Source organism: Orussus abietinus, unplaced genomic scaffold (assembly GCF_000612105.2).
Source record: "Orussus abietinus isolate OABI.00-Male unplaced genomic scaffold, Oabi_2.0 scaffold325, whole genome shotgun sequence".
In the NCBI taxonomy this organism is placed as follows: Eukaryota; Metazoa; Arthropoda; class Insecta; order Hymenoptera; family Orussidae; genus Orussus; species Orussus abietinus.
In genome coordinates, this window is record NW_019394472.1 from 61,989 (window position 1) to 79,841 (window position 17,853).

The 17,853-nt window shown below is 41.8% G+C and overlaps 1 protein-coding gene across 1 annotated transcript in view; it reads left to right on the forward strand.

Annotated features, from left to right (window-relative positions):
• Nucleotides 1-14,627, forward strand: part of LOC105697192 (amino-terminal enhancer of split) — a gene marked incomplete at its 5' end in the record, with an annotated part of 55,836 nt that extends 41,209 nt beyond the window's left edge. The window contains 5 exons of the mRNA XM_023432481.1: nt 573-635; nt 732-806; nt 2,683-2,715; nt 12,705-13,061; nt 14,538-14,627. Of these exons, the coding sequence (XP_023288249.1) occupies nt 573-635; nt 732-806; nt 2,683-2,715; nt 12,705-13,061; nt 14,538-14,627 (618 nt within the window). The remainder of the gene's footprint in view (nt 1-572; nt 636-731; nt 807-2,682; nt 2,716-12,704; nt 13,062-14,537) is intronic.
• Between the last annotated feature and the right edge of the window lie 3,226 nt (nt 14,628-17,853).

The window sequence follows — 17,853 nt, forward strand, 5'->3', positions numbered from 1 at the left end:
CCGTTTACGTTGTTTACAGAAGGGATAAAAATTTATTTTCTCGCGACACATCGGTATTGGCCCATTTTTTTACCAGTTCTTATTTCATATTTCTCGGTTTTTCTCAAATGTTAATATCGTTAACGGCTGTATTTTCTGTGAAGTGATATCGAATATTAATGTTTCAAGGTTTCAGAGAATTCCTTTTACTATGTTCCATCGCGTCGTCAACGTGAGCGATCATTGTTGTCCTCAGGGCGTAAATCCGAGACTTCGCGAATTGTAGGTAAATTCGCGAATACGGCGATAACGCGGCGTAATACGCCGTTTTAATATTATACGTTTCAAAACGTGAAAACCTGAGCGAAGCTGTTCTTAAAGGTTGTGCACCTAATAGCTTGTTGAAAGTTGCATCGTAAAGAATGACTCTCCTATCGTGCATTGCCGTCGGGCCGTTTACGTTGTTTACAGAAAGGATAAGAATTTATTTTCTCCCGAGCATCGGTATTGGTCCATTTTTTTACCAGTTCTTATTTCATATTTCTCGGTTTTTCTCAAATGTTAATATCGTTAACGGCTGTATTTTCTCGCAGACGGAAATCGCGAAGAGACTGAACGGCATCATCGTCCAGGTGCTTCCCTTTCTGGCACAAGAGGTGAGTCCTTTGTACGCCCACCTGTCTTAGGGTGGCGGATTTATTTCCGTTCATGGAAATAACACAACGCGATAATGATAGCACTTTGGCTTGCAGCATCAGCAGCAAGTGGCTAACGCCGTGGAAAGGGCCAAGCAAGTTACCATGTCGGAGCTGAACGCCATCATTGGGGTAAGCCAACGAGTTCCCAAGTTTCCTCCGCTCGTTCCTTCCTCCGCCCTGAAATTCAACTCGTTAAGAGTTCTAATTAATTGAGTTCATAATCGCCGCTAAGTGTCTTCAATTCTCTTATTTTTACAATTATACCTAATTGAAATTATGCCGGAATTAGGGGGACGAAGTGGCGGGAAAAGGCAGCCTTATATATAGCGGTCGGTTCGATTTAATGATCGTGCTCTATCGATGAGTTACTAAAGAGCGGATCTTTGCAGAGGTCTAAGTTTTTTCCAAGATCTTGAAGTTCCGTCCCAATCGATGGACTTACTTCCTTAAGTTTTCGTAATCATCCAAAAGTAAGACCTTTTCGCTTTTATAATGATCGAGAAATGGTTCCGAACGCGCTTTCGAAACGGCGTTGCTATACATTTTTGCAAAACGTCGGGAATCTGGTTTATAAATTTTAATAAACGTTTTCTAAATAGCGGATTACATTCAATTAAATTATAGGGGGAAAATAAAATCAAATTCTAAGTTAAGTACACCCATATAAATACGAGTTAATAAGTAAAATGTTACTTCGCTTTCCGTTAAGGGGATGTGAAAGTGGCATCCGAAAACTCAATCGTCCATAAAACTTTTCATAGAACTGGGTGTCTCAAATCGTTTCATACTTTAAAACGTGAATACGGTGACCCTAAGTTAGGTCCTGAAACTCGCGAAATTTCGTTTTTTATAAACTATTTTTAAAATACCTATAAACAAATTTCAAAAGAATTTAAATTTCATGAGTCTCAGGACCTTTCTTATATTCTTCCTATTCACGTTTGTATTGTAACGTTTTTGTTTTGTTTCAAATGTTTTGTTTCAATTGTAACGTTTCAAACTATTCGGTAAACCGAGTAGGGAGAAAAGTTTTATAAACAAAGCCTCTTCGACGCCACTTTCACATCACCTTAAGACCGTGCTTTTAATAAAATTATCATTCCATTTCTCGCGGAAACATCGAAAATCCCTCCGACGCGATAAATTGCGACTCGGTAAGGTAAGCGTGCCAGTGGTCGAACAATTAAGGGGATGTGAAACTGTCATCTGAAGAATCAATCGTTCATGAAACTTTTCTCCGAATTAGATGTGCCGAATCGTTTCAAACTTGACAACGTGAACGTGGAGGCTATTAGGAAGGTCCTGACACTCATGAAATTTAATTTCCAATAACAAATTTTTAAAATATCTACGAACAAATTTTTAAAAAATTGAAATTCCACAAGTTTCAGGACCTTCCTTGTATCCTCTATATTTATATTGCAAAGTTTGAATCGACTCTGTACACGTAGTTTGGAGAAAAGTTTCATAAACGAGACCTCTTTGACGCCACCTTCACATCCCCTTAAGACACCGTTCAAATTCAGATCAAGATTAAGCACATAAAGGCCGATACGAGGTACGGATGACTCGAATCAACGTAAAAAACGGAATTTCTAGTTTCCAAACCACATGCTATATATACGTAAATATTGAGTAATTTATTATTTATGCCGCGAAGACGATGGAAAAGTCGAACGTACCAGCGTTCGAACAGCCATTATTCACGGAACGTTTAATGAAAGGAAATATTTAAGGTGGTGTTCGGCAGCCGGTACGCTTACCTTTCCTAAATTCAAATAAACTCGGAATTTTCGCACTCATGGAATCGAAATGCTTTCCGAAGCCCTCCCCTGGTAACGGGGTGGGAGAAGTCTTGGGGGTGTTCTCGACACACATCGGGCAGACTTCGATCGCGAATCTTCCCTCCACCCTTCCCCGTCGCTGTCCAGCCCGCCGGTTTACCGACACGTAACGAGGCTTCGGAAGAGATATATACTCATGGCTCTCTTTTCTCTCGTTTCAGCAACAGCAGCAGCAGGGTCTGCAACAACTGCTGGTGAGTGGTTTTTCCCCGCTAAACTTTCCATCCCTGGGTACACGCATACACCCTGGTACACGGAGTCCCCTGCCCCTTCCCGGTACATCGCGGCTTCCTGCAGGATATCGATATTCCCGGTCTACGTGACTTCGGGAAACTCCCTAACTCGAGGCGGGACTGACAGTTTCGCGCTGCTCGCGGGATAACTCGTGACAAGAGAGCTCGACCTGGTCTAGGTCTCTCCCTCTCCTCGCTCCGGCAGCTTTTTCCATCCGGGCCTTCTCTCTCGCGGGGAGAAACGACACCTAGGAAATCGGACGAGGGATCGAATCCGATTGGCTCGGAGGAATATAGACGAGAATCGATGGGCCACCGGGAAGAGCGCGATGCGCCTTGCAAACGACCCACATCGAGCTCTTCTTTGCGCCCCCTACGTGCCCATACGTATACGTGTACCCGAGCTCGGCACATATTGTAAAATACTATGGAAGAGCCCGGTGACGGCGTTTTCTTCGCCAACTCGGATGGGTTTATATTCATGACGCGTTCGTTTTAAACGGCATGTAGATGCGGACGTACATGCGGTTTCAGCGCGGAATACGTCGGGCGATTGTGCCGCGTGAAACGGTACCTCCGGGGCGGCGTAGTGGAATGTCCCTCCGCTCGAACGGAGTGATGGCTCTCTTTGGCGAAATTCGGAGGAGCATTCGCGACCCTTTGACTTTAAGGTGAAGTGAAACACGTCGAGGAACTTGATCGACGTCGATAGAGATTTTTCTAAATGGCCTACCTGTCCGACGTTCATTTTTATATCGACAGCTGCGTCGAATTATATTGGATATTGTATCAAATGGAATACTCCACCTGTCGTTTTCGTACAATAAATATCAAGAAGTCGAAGTAAAACTTCAGAAATCCTCTGGATTCGTGCTTTCTGGGGCTCTAATTGACTGCAGAGGGACCCCCTGCGCCATCTGTGATTTTCAGGTCAATTAAATTTTCACTCCGAGACCTCGTATTCTCATCGTTTTAGCATAGAAACACATACAACACTTTTTTTACCTTTATCCCGTTCAAATGCGACTTTATCGATTACCAGAGTGTTCTAAATTGTCGTAAAATTGTCCTGACCCTTTCGTTTCTCATTTCAAAGCCTTCGATAATTGTATATTGATCGAAATATGAGAGCTCGACGCCATTTTGGGTCTGGTCTGCGCTAAGTTAAAACATTTTTTCCAAAAATCCAAATTTTGAACGTGTCAGGACAATTCTTAGATGATCAGAAGTGATGTGTCAAAGTTTCGGACAGTTTGGTCTGATACGCTTAAAAAAAAAGTGTTGTATTCGAATCGACTGATTTGAAGGGGGTTTCACTTCACCTTAAATACTATGTAAAGGCAGGAGCCGTTAGCGGGTGAATGCCGTACGCGCGTTTGAAAATTTCACATTGTTCCATGGACGAAATGGCAACGGTAGCCGATCGGAGGGCCGCTGCTTTCTTTGGCAAAGTTAGATGGGGTTACATTCACGACGCGTTGGTTTTTTAAACGGCACGTAGACGCGGACGTGGACGGGTCGAGCGCGGAAAACGTCAGTCACTTGGACCGGGTAAAATAGTGCACGCGGTCGCGCATATTGGAATGTCATTCTCGCTGACCGATATGCCCGCGCTTTCTTTCGTTTCATTCTGAGGAGCATTCGCGGCGCGTTTATCTACCAACGGGGGATGAATGGGAATTTTCGTCGTACGGACGTTAACGATCTTGTCCTTGCATCCTGACATCTAGCGATGCGATGATCGGAAGATCGCTTTCTGGTTACGTCGGAGATGTTAATGTTAACAGATTCGCAGCCGGCATATTTTTTCCGTTTCAAATACTGAGTATCGGCGAAAATAATGAAATTCTGTCATTTCAGTTAAGTAAAAACGAAGAGATCAACGTAAAACTGTCGACATCCCGCGAATTCATTATTCTAACGACTGTTTAGGACCAACGTCGCCATCTGCGACGTTTAACTGCAACTAAATTTTTGCTCCAAGAAAACGTGTTCGCCCCGAGACAAGCCAGCATTCTCTTGCAATCGTTGGTGAAAGTATTATCCATATTTTCCCATCTGACTCCGTAATATTCCATTTCTACGGTATTCTAAACCGTTCTAGCTAGGTCCTGAAACTTTTCATTTTAGATTCTAAGCCTCCAAGAAGCGTGAAACATCGAAAACGTGCCCGGACCACGCCGTGTTGGTAGTCCATGATAAATAAATAAATTTTTCACGAACAATGAAATTTCATGAGTTTCAGGACCTACTTAACCCTTTCGTTAGCTTGGACGAGATATCTCGCGACCCAATACTGGCCGATCAACGCTTTTGACGATAATCTAGCTTTCTAGCACCAATATTTTGACATTCTAGATGAATATATTTTATAACTAATTCTATTCGTATAGCTAAAAGGAAGAAATAAATACAGCTACCACCGGATCGCGAGATATCTCGTCAAAAGCGTTGCTCGGCTACTACCGGGTCGCGAGATATCTCGTCAAAAGCGTTAATCGGCCAGTATTGGGTCGCGAGATATCTCGTCCAAGGTAACGAAAGGGTTAAATCCTCTAGAGTTCGATATTAATGTATAGAAAAATTCTTTCTCGAGCGGAGCAGCGCGATTATGCAGCGCGTCGTGCACCCCAAAACACCGTGCCGTGCACTTTGTTACGGGGATTTTTCTTTCGCTCCTCGAGAAGATCTCGAACTCTAAGAGGCACTTCCTAGGCACCGCTGGGTGATCGAAAACCACTAGAATCCGCGCTCGAGCACGTCGCTCGTTTCTCTTTCCACGTAAATTTGCATTTGCTTGTGTGTGTCTAGGCTACTGGGAAAAATCGCTGACTTTGCTTATGCTTTGCTCTCGGCATGATCATGAAAGATCGATACGAGCAAAGCGTCGAAAGATATCACCTGAAAATGGCTGGAGTGATTCGTTCAATGTGCAGAATGCGTTTACAGAGTCATCTGAAATGCATTTCGCGGTTACTCGAACATATTCTTATCGTTACAAAGAGAAAAAGATCACAGTTAGATGTGATTCGAACATTGTTATTTTTATCGAATGGTTGTCATGATACGTGACGTGACATCATGACGTGATACCGAGCTTGTTTAGACCGCGATAAATCTTAGGAAAAGTTTCTTAGGTAAATTTTTAACGTACGGATTTTTAAGCTCGTTTAATTTCTTACTAATTGCCTGCCGCAGTATAATGGGATTAATTAAAATTTTGCCACGCGCACTTGCGGACTAGGATGACAATTTATTATTTCAAAATATTGTGTTAAAATAATCAACAAAAATTATTACTCGTATTCCTGTGTATTACGAAATAACAAATATTATAACACGTGTACAAGGGTCGGCAAAAAAGTAATATTACATTAAGGATGATCAATTACTGAAATAAACGAGTAATCACGATTCAACATTCCTTTATTACTCAATTAATAAGTAACTAAAATTAGAAGGATTTTCATTACTCGATTAACCGTGATTGGAATTTTTCCGATTATTCAATTGGTCGGTAAGTGGAGTTCAACATTTTGTTATTAATCGCTCAATCGGTAGCCAAAATAAACATTTTTTTAAACACGTAATCAATCCATAATCAGTGTTACAATTCTGGCACCGCACTTAGTACGATGTAGTGACACGTATAAGTAAAGTCAATACGTATAGTAGATGTATATCGTTTATCATCAACATAAAAAAAATTATTTTTGTAAACACGTGGCTCTATTATTCCTTCTTACTACTGATTAATGGAGTATTAAAACAAAAGTCTCCTAAATTTTGATTAATCGAGTAATGAAAAAATTGTTTCATTCTATTATCGATTATTCAATTAACCGTAACCAACTACCGATTACTTGAGTAATCGATAATCAGCAGAAAAATATTACCAAAAATATCGCTAATGTCGACCTCTGCACGTGTAATAGATTTCAATTAGGGAGTAGCAGGCTTTACATTTGTATAAAACAGCAGTAATATGAACCAACAGACTCCCAAATTCCGATACGCAACCAAAAAGCGATGTGTCAATAAACTCGAGGATAAATCGTATTTCGACTTCCTGTTATTAATTACTTATCAATATTATATATTAATTGACCAATTTTAATTACGCATCGAGCCACTGTACGCGATTATAAATGCAATTGCCGTATTTTTTTTTCATCCGGCCCTAGGTTTCGCGGAAAATGTCGAGCTCATCGTAATTCGGTAGAATTGGAAGGAACATCGGATCGCGGTCGTCGTCGCTGCCGATATGTCGTAGTTCCCATCCTCGCCGTAGTGGCGCGCCGATTCGTCTCTAACCTCTCGGTCTCTTCCCCTGAAACGTGACAGTGATAAACACAGCGCGGTAATGCGCCAGGCAACGGACCGTGACGTTCGAAAACTCGATTTACCTTTCTGAAAGTGTACTACGTGCCGTGGTGCAAAAACGATGAGAACCACCACCGACGGAGACGTAACTTCTCTCGCGAGCGGTGGCCCTCCGGCCATTGTTCGACGAATCCGCCGCCGAGTCGTTTAGCGGGGAGGGAGGATCGCCGGCTCTCCCTTATTTTAATCTAATTCAATTTCTTCCCGTTTATTCTATGTAATCCGGCGTTCGGCAAGCTTCGGTATCAATTCGCCCTCGAGCCTTTTCGGGCGAGGACCCTGTTGCGTTTCTTTCCTACCTAAACATTTGAGATAAGTAAATACAGGTAACTCTCCCATAACACGGTAGATAGGTTCCTAAAAAACGCCGTGTTGGGTGAAACCGTGTCATATGAGACTCGGAGCCAAGACAAAAAGGGGGGATTACGTTCCGAAAACCTATTAAAAGGAAACTTTTTTTTTTAACCCTTTGCACAACGCACGATTCTGGACGTTGGCTATCAGCTACTCAACGCCACTTTACGGCAGAATCGAACATTTACGGACCCTCGTATTATTTATTATAATTTTGGAACTAAGTAACATATTATAATGATATTGGACTTATATGAATTGGTTGCAATCGAGGAATTTTTTTTTTTTAACCCTTTGCACTCCGAACGATTCTGGACGTTGGCTATCAGCTACTCAGCGCCACTTTACGGCAGAAACGAACATTTACAGACCCTCGTATTATTTATTATAATTTTGGAACTAAGTAACGTATTATAATGATATTGGGCTTATATGAATTGGTTGAAATCGGGGAATTTTTTTTTTTTTTTAAACTCTTTGCACTCCGAACGATTCTGGACGTTGGCTATCAGCTACTCAACNAGATGTTTGATTAAACTCTTTGCACTCCGAACGATTCTGGACGTTGGCTATCAGCTACTCAACGTCACTTTACGGCAGAGCAAACATTTACAGACCCTCGTATTATTTATTATAATTTTGGAACTAAATAACGTATTGTAATGATATTGAACTTATATGAATTGGTTGAAATCGAGGAAAGTCTATTTGCAAAAAAATCAATATTTTATTCATTATAATTTTGTACAGTATGATAAATTTTGAAACACTCCCCAATATGCATTGCAGGCTGATAGTGCATGTTTGACGCCTGCCACCAGGTGTTTTCCTGTTAGAACACACAATGCAGTCCCGTTTTCTTTGTCCCACATCGGGAATATGTAGTTTATTGTCTTATCTATTGTCCGCAGAAGATGTGGATGCCTCTCACGTTCTCGTCTAACACAAAACCCGCTGACATTTCTTGTATATATATCTTAGTAATTTTACGATATTTTTATTTGATTTCTCGTGCCATTTCAAGAGAAAACTTCAGGGAAACATGCATGTCTCAAAAAGTTGCGCTGAAATAACTCAATTCCCCCTAATCACTAATAAACTTGAATGTCCCCTGAGAGGGGACAGCGGAGTGCAAAGGGTTAAATTCCATATAAGCAACTTAATTTTTATTAAAGATATAAATGTATGTATAACACGAAGCGAAAAAGAAAAACAAGAAATATTATTTTCATGTAAGGGCACTATAGTTTATTATTCCTTTCCGCCATTATTTTAAGGTAATTTAGTTTTTAAATATGTTAAACAAAAATCATGTTATCCAGTGTTGTAGGAGTACAGTGTCGTACAAAGGTTTTCGCTATTTTCTTTTCGTGTTAGAGCGAAACAGTGTTAGAGGGTGCAGTGCTATACGAGGGTTCCCGCAATTTATCCTAACGTGTTAGAGCGAAACCGTGTTATGGGATGCCGTGTTGTAGGAGGGCTACCTGTATTAGAATAATCAACGTAAATGTTGGAATATATGTGAAATTGGTTATTCAGTAGAGTCGAGTAGATTGTGTTTACAACAGAAAGTCCTGCCTCGTGGTTTATAAATTGGTCCTCCCTTTTTGTCGTTTCTGTTAGCTATTTCCATACGTTCTCATTGTGCTTTTTGTTATACACTTTTCTAATGCCTCCCTTTCGTACATTCCTCGAATCTTATTAATAGATCTTTCGTATTTTCTTCCTCTGCCTCGCATAGGTGACATTTTCTTCCGCCTTCTGGTTTCCAATGTCTGCTTTTTCATTGCCACGGTATAATGTCAAACAAGGTATTCCTGTCTCCCTTTCCTGTCCTCTTCTTCTAAGTTATTGGATAGCCCGTCCGCTCTTTTACCTTTTCCTGCCTATTGCAATATTTCGAGTTGCATTTCCCCTTTTGTTGCCAGTGTATAATTTGTACGAGATGACAGCTGAGGTGCTGAGAATGATCGACCAAATGTTATTAACCAAAGAATTGAGTCGTGTCAATAAAATATTCGGTTGTCCATATAATGACCAGATGCTATGGTTGAACCATTCAAATATTTTCATCCATAATATACATTCTTGTCGATCACTTTTGTCTGCTCGGATCTGTCGAAAAAATTTTCCTCATACAGTATGCATTCTAAACACGATAATTGTCGTTAACCTATTAAATCGTTCCAAAAGTTCTATCGTTCTTATAGACGAACTTTGAAGTAACATGACAAACAGAACACCGAAAGTTAATAATATAATATTAGTCGATGCTTGGTCAGTCATGTAAGTAAAGTTCATACAGTGGCAATACGGTTGCCAGAAAACGGCAGAAATTTTGAAATGTGTAATATTTAACAAAACGTATCGATGGAGTTTGTCGCCTTTCACCATAGAAAAGGATACGGACGATATGCGACATTGCACAGTAGTCCAAAATCCTAAAAAGCTGTTCGAAACCACAGAAATTAAATTTGTATTTCGGAATTTCCATTAGGTTGCGCAGAATGCATTTATGTTTCTGTTGGCGATTGCGTTTATGTTCGTGTTCACATTTGTTTACGTTCGTACATAAGGGAATACTTTTTATTTTATTGGTCTACAAAATAAAAATTTGATGGTTGTTATAAATGACATGAATGAATTATGAAATAAATGAGAGATACCCTTGGATACAAAAAATGCAAATCGGATAAATTAATAGGCCCCTCAAATTTAATCGACCGTTCGTTGCTAATGCTGAATCGTAATTAGCAACCCCATAAACCCTTGTACGCTAACATTTGTGTAAATCAGAAGCACTTTTGATGTTTTAATCGATTTTTTAGGCGCGTCAAGCTAGCACGGCAACATCCCAATTCACGATTTCTGAATACAGAGGGAATTATGTGCTAATTATTGTGCTAATTTTGGGCTGAATTAATTAATTTTGCACCCCCACCATTTTTCCGAAATTTGAAATTTCAGTGTGGCCGTGCTACCTCAACGCCGAGCCATCATGCTCGGAACAATAATCGAGTTTTTGGAAAAAATGGTCGGTGTAAAGAAAAAACTATTACAACACAAAATTGGCACATAATTTCCCCTTCAATTTGGTGTATTTGTTTTTAACTTTCTGTCTTGTTTGAGAAGGGAAACGTGCAGGCCTGACGCCGGGCCAGCACGCTCTCAACGAAAATCGAGTTTTTGGAAAAAATGGTGGAGGTAAAGAAAAAAAACGATTACAGCACAAAATTAGCACATAATTTGCCCTTGAATTTGGTGTACTTGTTTTTAACTTTCTGTCTTGTTTGAGATGGAAACGTGCTGGCTTGACGCCGAGCTAGCACGCTCGGAACGAAAATCGAGTTTTTGGATAAAATGGTCGGTGTAAAGAAAAAACGATTACAGCACAAAATTAGCACATAATTTGTCCTTGAATTTGTTGTACTTGTTTTTAACTTTCTGTCTTGTTTGAGATGGGAACGTACTGGCTTGACGCCGAGCTAGCACAGCCACATTGAAATTTCAAATTTCGGAAAAATGGTGGAGGTACAAAATTAATTAATTCAGCACAAAATTAGCACATAATTCCTCTGTATTCAGAAATGGTGAATTGGGATGTTGCCGTGCTAGCTTGACGCACCTCAAAATATGCACACATTTTTCGCCCGTTGCTAAACACCGCCCATTGTGCGTCGCGTCTCCCTCATCCGAGCGAGAAACTATAGGTTTGTTCGCGTTGACTGCACTTTCTACCCTCGAGGGTAACGAGGGTGCTACACTTTTCTTGAAAAGTGCAGAAGGGTAGATACACTTTCGTCGACGTCCCGAACGCCAGCAACCTCACGAAAGTCCAAGATGACCGACTTAGTAGAGCAGTACACGATTTTGAGGTTATCCATATCGGACGATGATGAATACAAAAATGTAATGCTTCCTCCAGCCTTCCTTCCTGAGCTGTCTTCGTTTTCTTCAAATCCTACTATTCGTTCTATTACCTTGTAATTGTAGAAAATGAAAATTCCTTTCACGAATTTCAGGTATTGAGGATCAATAAGGGTCAGAAGGTTATTGCAGTGGAATGAAAAACAATTTAACTACAACAGGGAAAAATTATAGTTTAGTTCATTCCAACCGCGGTTAGGTAGTAATACATAATTATTGTAAATTGTTTCAAACGTTAAGTACAAAACTAAAACGCTAAATCTTTCTATACGTGAAGAAGATGCATTAATAATTACTTCTGTTTATATTACGTTGAGACGTTAGCATAAATTTTGTATTTTCCTGTTTGTTGGTCTTTTCAATTTTGAAATTTGCCGCCAAATTCGCGGGCTACCCTTCTTGCCCTCGCTCGGGAGCGAGGGTAGAAAGTGTAGATAAAGTGTACACTCGGGGATGCCCTCGCAGAACGAATTCTGCGTCACTTCCGTCAAAACGAACGCCAGAGTGTACACTTCTCGTAAAAGTGTAGAATGTGTAGGCAAAACGAACAAACCTCATGTTATGGTTACCTCCCACCGAATTCGATGCTAATGCCATCTAGCGGTGGAAGTCATCGTCCCCACTTCAGTGGAGAACACCGTTAACACTAGGTTTACGGGCGTTTTATATATACCTGTTTCTACGAGCATCCTTCAAATTGACGGGTAAACGCAAACACGCATTTTCTTTAAAAAATCGATTTATTCAAATTAAGTCTGAATTAAACAACACTAGGCTTTACGTTTAAATGAATTATTAATAAGTAAAAAGTCCTTTTTAAAAAATTATCACGGAAATGATTAGAATGCTCGTCCTCTCATCCTCGGAGTCAGAACTAGAAAGAATGCGCATCCTTTTCTTGCTACGACACCCTTTCGAGAAGTTTTCGTCTTCACTATCCGAAGATCCTCCTATCTAATCCACTTTCAATGCAAACTTTCACTCTCATCGTCGCCTTACACTCTCTGCAACGAAGCAAATATATATGGATTGTTTATGAAATTAGCTAGTCCGTCAATTTGACGGGTTTCGTAGAGATAGGTATACTACATACAGATTTTAATAATTAGAAGGCTTAGGAAAAAATAATTGCGCGTACAAATTCTTTGAATGAAACGATTAATTTACGATACAAAAATGGTTAAAATAAATGCTATGGTTCTTTCGGTATTTCTTTTCGAAGTTTGAATTCCGTGAAATTGACGGGTCCCGTAAACCTAGTGTTAAGAGCCAACTCGAATTTGCAGCAACAGATCCAGGCGCAGCAGCTACCCCATGGCACCGTGGTCGGCGGAATGCCCCCGGCGGGCCTGCTCGGGTTCGCGGGGGCGGCGGTGGCGGCGGCGGCGGCCGCGGGGGTGCCCCCGCACCTCGCGCCCCCGCCCCACCCGGCCGCAGTGGCCGCCCAGGCTCAGGCCCAGGCCCTCCTTAAGTCGACGGACCTGCAGCACAGAGCAGCCGCCGAGACGCCCGACGACCGGAAGCCGATCGCCCTGACGGACGAGCGGCTCAGGAGGTCCGTCTCGCCGCCCGAGAAGTTCCGGCCCAGGACCCCCGAGCTCGAGAGCGACCCCAAGAGGCGGAAAGAGGACAAGCTGGGACACGTGAGTCGACCTCGCTTTTTCGTTTCTACTGAATTTCTTTTCAATCCACTCGTGACTTGGACTTTTCTCCCAGGGTCTTAAGGTGATGTGAAAGTGACGTCGAAGAGGTTTTGTTTATAAAACTTTCCTCCCAACTCGGTTTTCCAAATAGTTTGAAATTTTACAACGTGAATAGGGAGACCATAAGGAAGGTCCTGTAACTCATGAAATTTCAATTCTTTGCAAATTTGTTTATAGATATTTTAAAGATAATTTATAAAAAACGAAGTTTTGCGAGTTTCAGGACCTACCTTAGGGTCTCCATATTCACGCTTTAAAGTATGAAATGATTTGAGACACCCAGTTCGTAGAAAAGTTTTTTGAACGATTGAGCTTTCGGATGCCACTTCCACATCCCCTTAAGGTGAACATTTGTGGGTAGGTATCGCTATGTTTAGTGATAACGTTTACGGATAGGTACAGGGAGAAGAGTGGGCAAATGTAATTGCATTTCTTATCGCAAATCAAAGAACCCGATATCAAAGTTAGTACTCTACTTGTAGAGTGTCTTTAGAGATGCATCACTTATAGTTTTATCGATCATTTTTCGTATTCGATAACTAGGCAATCAATTAGAATTAGAAATCATTAAAATCCTTTATCTTTGAGAGTAAATGTTATGGACAATGTGACCAATCGGGCAATGTTCGCAGTGCCTTAATGTATCACATTCCTTATAACATTTACCACATATACATTCTTGACTCTAAATATACGCAAAAAGTAGTCGGGGAGTAATGGCAACTTATTATGATTTAAGTAGCTTACTTCGGGCAATCAATTACTATAATTGAAATAAAACCAAATGAAAAAAAAATATATATTGCCCGAAGACTGCCACTCTAATAAGGTACTCGTTATAAATTTTGCTATCGCTTTTTGTACGGCTAATATATATTTTGCATAATTGAACTTGCAAAAGAAATGTAGAAAAATCCAATTCTTCCAGTAATCTTTTTTTGCGCTCTATCCATGATAGACTCGCGCCAAGTTTGGTAGTTTGCATTTGGTCGGAAAATCAAAAGGAAACTTTAGTACTCCCTTTAACATCGTCATGAGGTTATCAGTCCGAAGATTTATTGAACACGCGCATACATCTTTTCCTATCCTAGCCGGCCGATGCATTTGTTTTTAAATCCTGTATTCTACATCTTCGATTACCCAGACAACACAAATACATAACACAGAGGTTCATAGAATATTCTTTGAAAATATTTCAATATCAATAGGATATGGATTTATGTGCTATGTACATTTTTTGAACATAATATGAATGTAGTTTTGCTCAGTTTTTTATATTTAACGAAATATTGTATTAACATGGAATTGATACTTCTTACACATAAGAAGTAGCATGTCATATACATATCTGAATGATATTTTTTGCCACGCAAATAAAAATACAAAAGGTTCATGTTTCGGTATTCTATTTTTCAGCTTGGAAGAAGTTTCACCGATTACAGGTTCTCCCTGTCTTCGGAAAATCGATCTCTTCTGGGTTTCGGTGCTTTGAGCAAAGTAGAGTAGAGGAAATCGCGTGTTGTGAATATAGGAGTCACGTTCGATTTAAAAAAAAAAAAAATCGGGCCTTTATGAGGAAGCCCGCGGAATCTGCGATCCAGCCTAGAGCAATGAACAGCTAATGCCTAATATTCGGTTAATTAATTTTTATGGACCCTGGAACACGGTTTCAATTCGAGAGCTTTAATTAAAAGCGAACAAAGAAAATATCCAGCGCTTCGAGGAGAGATCGTGTGGTTTCGCCGAGCTTTTTTCCCCGCCTATCGTAGATTCTACCAAGGTGACATATACTTGTAGAAATCATTTCTCTGAAAATAAAACTGACAGTAATGAAATTACGATAATTTAATCGCGTAAGTAATTGTATCTACCGACACAAAACCGATTAAGAAATTTTCTCGGTTCCAGCGAAAAGCAACTAAAATTATATCGAACGCTCCTTGAAAGGACATATTGCGGTATCAACGCGTTTTATCCGAGGTAGTTATCCATCGGATTGAGCAGATGGTGCCGATATCGGCACCATCGATCAAACGACACCTCGCACATATTTACCGAAGCTGCTTCTTTGTCGATAAAACTGAAGTACACAACTTACGGTGCCAAATGTACAACGCGAACAACCGAATTAATGAATGCCTTCACCCCCACCGAAACGTGATTTCATTAAAAGTTAGGCTGTCAACGAAAAGGTCCGAGGGAGAAGGATAAACTTCTCTCCATTCCAAAAGCTTTACCTAAAATTAAGCAACGTATCGACAGAGGGCGTTGCAAGAAGATGGCTCCGATTCTGCTTGGGACGTTTCTAAATCGGATCCACCTTCCTGCAACGCGATACATGCACCCCAGAATTAGCTACATCCGTCTTCGATGAGCCCTGCCGGTGTCTTCTACATCCTGCGATAATTTCTGGAAAGTATAGAAACTCCTCTATCGATAAAACCAGTTGACTCGCGTCGGTGGACGCGCGACAGCGTCGAGCGACGCGTTCCTAATCCGCCCTTAAATTAATGAATTTCCTCGCAGACCGGAACACGGATCCGGTCGGAAAGTTAGGCGGCCGGCGAAGGGGATCCGGGGTTGAAAATTCCCTCGATTTCGGGAGGTTTAATTAAAAGCGAGCAAAGAAAGTATCGAGCGGCCCGCGGAGAGGTCGCTCTATCGGGCGCAGTTGCCAATCGGATCCGGTAGGAGGCGCCGGCGTCGGCGAGCGCGACTTTACGAGGGGGCGGCGTGCGCGCGGCCACCCTGGAAACACACGGCCCGGCAAGGAGAAATATCTGGTAAAGGTCCTTTGTCACCGCCGACAAAGTGTGCGTGCGCTCCCGCGAGCACACCGGGGCAAGACCCGCGGAAAGAGAGAGAGAGAGGGAAGGAGAGCGCGCGAGCGCCGGGAAAAGAGAGCGCGAGCAAACGAGAGAGAAAGAGGGAAAGAGAGACGGCGAGAGACCGCGTCGTACCGAGTGTATAATTAAAACCGTGAAAAACACAGCAGGCGCTCGCACGGACGTCGCATTAAATTGGATTATTTTTCTCGGCCTTTTTCTCCGGCGCCATTTTATCCGGGGCGCGCGCGCGCACGCGAGTCGACGTCGCCGACACTTGCCACCGCGAGGCGCGAAGCGGGCCGCGACGCGTTCTCGACATTTTTTACGGTCCCGACCGCTTGTAAAGAGGCTTCGAACGCCATTGTGCTCCCCGGACTCTCTCGCTTGCGGTCCGGCGAACCGTTTCGGGCGCGAGGCGCGAATCGCGCCGGCCACGGGACGCGTTGGTGGGCGAGAAAATGGCTTGGAACGGTGGGCGTTAAAGGTTGTGGGAAAATATCTTCGATATCGGGAATTAATGATGGGGAAAAAATGGTTTGCTCTATTACGAGTTAGAGCTTTAAGGAGAATTAATACGATATGCTTAAGGTCGAGCCGACCGCGGGACGTGCTGGTGGTCGGGAAAATGGTTCGGATCGGCGAGCGTTAAAAAGGCTGCAGGAAAATATCGTCGATATCGGGAATTAATAATTGACGAAAATTGTTTGCTATATTACGAGTTAGAGCTTTAAGGAAAATTAATACGATATGCTTAAGGTCGAGCCGACCGCGGGACGTGCTGGTGGTCGGGAAAATGGCTTGGATCGGCGAGCGTTAAAGGCTGCGGGAAAATATCTTCGATATCGGGAATTAATAATTGACGAAAATTGTTTGCTATATTACGAGTTAGAGCTTTAAGGAGAATTAATACGATATGCTTAATATCGGGCCGACCGCGGGGTTCGTTGGTGGTCGGAAAAACGGCTTGGAATGATGGGCGTTAAAGGTTGTGGGAAAATATCTTCGATATCGAGAATTAATAATGGGCGAAAATTGTTTGCGATATTACGAGTTAGAGCTCTAAGGAGAATTAATACAATATGCTTAAGATCGGGCCGACCACCGGGTTCGTTGATGGTCGGAAAAACGGCTTGGAATGATGGGCGTTAAAGGTTATGGGAAAATATCTTCGATATCGGGAATTAATAATGAGCGAAAATTGTTTGCGATATTACGAGTTAGAGCTCTAAGGAGAATTAATACAATATGCTTAAGATCGGGCCGACCACGGGGTTCGTTGATGGTCGGAAAAACGGCTTGGAATGATGGGCGTTAAAGGTTGCGGGAAAATATCTTCGATATTGAGAATTAATGATGGGCGAAAATTCTTTGCAATATTACGACTTAGAACTCTAAGGAAAATTAATACAATATGCTTAACATCGGGCCAACCGTGGGGTTCGTTGGTGGTCGGGAAAATGGTTTGGAATGATGGGCGTTAACGGCTGCGGGAAAATATCTTCGATATCGGGAATTAAAGATGGGCGAAAATTGTTTGCGATATTACGACTTAGAGCTGTAAGGAGAATTAATACGATATGCTTAAGATCGGGCCGACCGCGGGGCGCGTTGGTGGTTGGGGAAATGGTTTAAAACTGCGAACGTTAAAGGTTGTGGGAAAATATCTTCGATATCGAGGATTAGTGATGGGGAAAAAATTGTTTGCTATATTACGAGTTGGAGCTTTAAGAAGAATTAATACGATATGCTTAAGATCGGGCCGACCGCGGGGCGCGTTGGTGGTCCTGGAAATGGCTTGGAACGGCGGCCGTTAATGGTTGTGGGAAAATATCTTCGATATTGCGAATTAATGATGAGCGAAAATTGTTTGCGATATAACGAGTTAGAGCTCTAAGGAGATTTAA